This window comes from Habropoda laboriosa, unplaced genomic scaffold (genome assembly GCF_001263275.1).
Source record: "Habropoda laboriosa isolate 0110345459 unplaced genomic scaffold, ASM126327v1 scaffold212, whole genome shotgun sequence".
Taxonomy (NCBI): Eukaryota; Metazoa; Arthropoda; class Insecta; order Hymenoptera; family Apidae; genus Habropoda; species Habropoda laboriosa.
The window spans coordinates 2,297,268-2,302,248 of record NW_017100509.1 but is presented as its reverse complement, the minus strand read 5'-3'; the positions used below and the strand labels follow the sequence as shown (position 1 = coordinate 2,302,248).

At 36.9% G+C, this 4,981-nt stretch overlaps 1 protein-coding gene across 1 annotated transcript in view; it reads left to right on the top strand.

The window, feature by feature from the left end:
• Positions 1-2,323, top strand: part of LOC108576175 — a 97,753-nt gene extending 95,430 nt beyond the window's left edge. The window contains exon 3 of the mRNA XM_017939119.1: positions 2,238-2,323. Within this exon, the coding sequence (XP_017794608.1) occupies positions 2,238-2,323 (86 nt within the window). The remainder of the gene's footprint in view (positions 1-2,237) is intronic.
• Positions 2,324-4,981: the final 2,658 nt, after the last annotated feature.

Sequence of the window (4,981 nt, the reverse complement as noted above, 5' to 3'; positions counted from 1 at the left end):
TTCTTTGGAAGGGAAAGCGAACCTCCGTCGAATGTAAAACAGCGGGACTCGGGGCTTTACGAGACAGCGAAGAAAACAGGGTAGACATTTCTAGTCCGAAATCGATGCGCCTGTTAAGCGTGGAACGGAACAGATCAGTTCTCAACGTAGAACGAAGGGGGCGATAAATGGACGAGTAAAAAGCAACAAGATTTATCTGGGACTCGTGGTATAGCTACGTGTGTTAACGAATGTTTTTCCGGTCAGGTGATATGATACCTCTCGAGGAATCTCGAAGAAACGAGTAGTTCTACGCTAACGACCAGCTTAGAAATGAAGAATATTCCTATAAATTCTTGGTATTTCTTTGCATCTATCCGGGGAGAGAAACTTTTATCGTTACAATCTGTTACGTTTGAAAAATTTACGTCTCGTTTTTTGGTAGATTTCTAAAATGAAGGAAACTGGTTTTGAACTTTTATCGTTGTAATCTGTTATATTTGAAAATTTTTTGGAATTTGTAGATTTTATTTTTCGTCACATTGAAACAGAATGTGTAGGTAAATAGTTGAATTGGTATTTTTGCATCTACAGGGTAAATATTTATCGTTATAATCTATTATTTTTTTTAAACTTCTGGAATTTGTAGATTTTATTTTTCGGTGAATTTTATAACGAAAAAAACGATGATTTTGAAAAATACGCCACGTTGAAGCAAAATGTGTAGGTAAGTAGTTGAATTATTATTTTTGCATCTACGGAGTAAACATTTATTCTTACTTATTTATTCAATCAGAAAATTTTTGGAAATTTTACATTTCATTTTTTGCTGAATTTTATAACGAAGAAACAGTGGTTTCGAGAAATATGTCACATTGAAACAGAATGTGCAGATAAGTAGTTGAATTGTGGTGAAAAAATAGTGAATTAAGTGTTACGTAAAATTGAAGAATAATAAGAAAAGAATGTGACAGCTACAATTTCTTACTTTTCTATGGAAAACTTGTTATATTTATAACAAGGGATTGCATAATTTTATTTCAGCTGACCTAGCATTGCTTTCATTGCCCCAAAGAAACGCGATAATGGACGCTTTAGAATATTTCAGTGTCATGTTTTTCTTATAACTATTTGAATTTAGCACAGTTTGTTACAGTACAGAGCATATTCTTTCACCACTTGTTGCATGCGAAGCGTATTAGCCAACAACTTTTGCACACCGTTACGATCCACTGGGGTGTATAAATAAAAAAAACCAACGATTTTTATGCCGTGGGGAACTTACCTAGGAATTTTCGAAGCACGTTCTTTTAATATACTGCCGTCATGCTTCCATCAAAAATGACCGAATCGACGAAAAACATTCGATAAAAATTTGTGTGAAATTCGAAGAATTGTTCCCTTGATATTTTGCAGAGAAAACAAAATTTGTACCTTAGAGTTAGACATTTTTACTGGGAATTTTCTACATTTGAACCAGATAGATTTTGCAATTTTAATACGAGGGCGGATTGAAAGGTTCGCGGCCTAAGTGGGAAGAACTGCTGCTAGGTGCTTGCAATTTTTACGGTGTAATCTGTGATCATTTGTGTACCGACGTACGAAGTTTCGTGGCTCTCTTTTACAGCTGGTGAAGTGGGAGTGTTTACAGCGACGGAGAAGAGACGAATAGAAGCGAGGAATGATCCAGTACCTGGTGACAAAGGACATCGCCGCAAGGACCCTGAATGATTTTCGCAAGGACTTGGAATAATTTTTGCAAGGTCCTTGAATGATCTTTGAAGCGAGGTCCTTTACCTTCAGGTATTGGATCGTTTTCTAATTTTGTCCATCTCTACTCCATCTACTGCAAATACCTCTACTTCACTAGCTGTAAAAGGGAGAAAAATGACGATAGAGACACGAAACTGTATACATTAGTACACGATTAATTGCATATTATTCGGTAAAAATTACAAGCACTTAGCTGCAATCCTTCATACTTAGGCCGTGAACTTTTCAATCCACCCTAGTATATTAAATTTCTTTCCATATTGAAAAGTTCGCTAATTTTGAATTTTTGAATCATAAAACGGCACTAAATTTTATCAAATATCAAATGTATTTCGTTTTAAAAAATTTCGAGATCTCAAAATGAAACTTTAACATCTTTCCAATGAAAATATCCCAATTACCCTGTTTGTTTTTCATTGTTTCATGTTTTCTTCGTTTCGTCGTGTTTCGGAGCTGAATATGGTGTCCCAATTTTGGTGTTGTAGGAGCATGTTACGCCGAGTTTGGAGTACGAGTGCCTCACACGACTGGCAGCGCTTACATGTACAGCTACGTGACCGTAGGCGAATAAATTTTCTACCTTAGAACCAGACAAATTTAATAACTTTAATTTTACATACATAATTTTCTACAATGAAATAAATTTTCCAATTAAATTCCAATAACACAGTAATTTCAATAATTATTAATTCTTGCTTCTCCAAGAAAAACGTAAGATTCAAGACAGCCCTAATTTTTCTTCTCTCAAATGAAGAAAACTCGGTTTGCAGAGAGTTAAATGAACAACACGATTTAACCCAGCAAACTTAAAAATCATCATTGTTGCAACAATGTTCGAGTCGGTTTTTCCAATCACCGACAGGAAAATGCATTTTCACCCGAGTACATTCGCCCGAATCGAATTACCACGAAGGTAGAAGTCACAAGGTGATAATGTTGCTGGAAAAATCGGAAAACAAATTCGAAGCTGTAGATTCCCGCGGGAACGAAGAAACCCGGGAAATGATGTATTGCCCGACTTGTGGAACGGGGAAAAGTCGATCGATCGCAAATTTCGTCATCTTTCCCTCTGGCTTGCAACGGATCTCGGAAATTTATTGCGCGTGTGCTTCCGCTGCGCAACGAGATTTCGAACGCTTTTTTTTTCTTTCCCTCGCGAACCGGGCAAACACACGGAAAATGAACTATAGCCAGATAAACTGGTCTCGATTTTATCGAATTTCTCCAGGAAAAATACAAGATCGCCGGGCTCCTAACGTTTGCTATATTGTTGCACTACCTGCTGCTTCCGATGATGGATTTATCTTTCATCCGATGAACTTGTGTGGATATAATTTAGGTTTCCTTTTTCAATCAACGAGTGATTTTTTGTTTGTAATATTTTTCCAGCGAAATTGGATCGAATTTCGAATTTTCAATTTCAATTGAAAATCGTGAATTTTGAGATTTCTGCGAGAAGGAATTCTAAATGTGAGCAATTTTTATCTGAGAAAATTAAAATCAAATTTCGAATGAAAATCGTGGATTTTGAGATTTCTGCGAGAAGGAATTCTAAATGTGAGCAATTTTTATCTGAGAAAATTAAAATTACGAAAATTAATTAAAAATAAAATTGTATTATTTAAGAAAGACTGTTTTAATTCTTCTTTCAATAGTAAGCAATATACATAAACAGTATTTTATTGGGGAGCTTGAAAATTGAAAGATCGCGCTTAATTTAATTCACATTTATTTAATATGGATACGTAAATCATAATAATTCCACCAGAAGTACCATATTTCTCGTAAGAGTTTCGACAGTGGTACAAATGTAACGTTATCTACTATTATTCACTGACAAACGCATTATTCATACGTCGAATACGTTCTTACGTGTTTCACTCCGTTCATGATTTATATCCGAATATCTTTCGCGCTGGTTTTCGATTGTCGTGAAATAAGCGGCCGAGATTTACATGATTTCGAGATATCTCGATGTGAACAGGGAAACTCGTTACCCAAAGGAGAGCGTTCAATGGTGAATATATCGAACCACCATTCTTGAGGATCCACGCGGGAAATATACGTATGTATGGAATTTTTCTGATACGAGATGCGAGCGGTGAAATGCATTCTCTCTTCTTTTTAACAGAAATTCGTAAGTTTGCAAAAAACGTTCCCTTCTATTTGTGATTTTTAGTGAATTAGATTAATGGAAATTTATTAGTTCTATATTGAACGTAGGCTTAGGTTTTAATCGTTCGTCTGAAATATTCTTACCATTGGGTTACGTTGTATCCAACAGCTCATACTTGCATGAATCTTCAATTATTTAAATATCAAAATGAGAGTAACTTTCTCTTCGTTTCGACTGTTTCGTGATTTCACGTCGAAGCAGTAATTTTAATTACAAAATTGGATTAAATTTTGGAATTTATTTTCAGCCCCCTTTTGGAGATTTCGAAGTTTTCTGTTCTCTAAGAACCTTGGCTCTGGATCAAGAAACTAAAGATTGCGATTTTTTCCTGTTCATTTCACATCGAAGTCGATTAGAAACGCGAGAGGATCCATTTCCAACGATCAATCGTGACATCGACTCAGAAATTTGAATTACAGAATTAAAGTAGATTTTGGAATTACTACTGAGAATTCCGAATTTCTTACGTTTGACAATCTTGACTTTGGGTAAACCAAAGAATTTACCCAAAACTTCGTTCGTTCCCCGATTATTTCACATGAAAACTCGACGATAAACGCGATAGATCCATTTCCAACGATCCGCAGCGACGTCGGTACAGCAAATTTAATTACAAAATTAAACAAGCACCTCCGGCGAAGGGGTACAGGCTCGTTTCGCTTCATTACTTTCCATCGATCTCCCCGCTAATTACGAAATGCGTGATTTTGAAGCACGCGTCGCAGCGACGCGCACAGGCTTTTACAACGGCAAACTAATTTCGTATGCGTTCCGCGTTTCGCCGTAGGATCACAATATCGAACGTGAGATTTCACCTCGATACCGAAATCGCGGAATATAAAATTCGACAATGTCGTTTGCCGCGGGTAAAGTTTCGATCCGTCGAACGGTTCACGCGGGACACGGTCCGGCCGCAGCAGGAGGGTTTACTTCTGCAGGAACGATCGAGAAGTCGTGGGGGACACGAAACTGTCAGCGGGTGAAAAGCGTAAGCGACCCCCGATCGAAAGCAACACGGAGGAATAACATTCGGGTTATTGTTCTATAAACTTA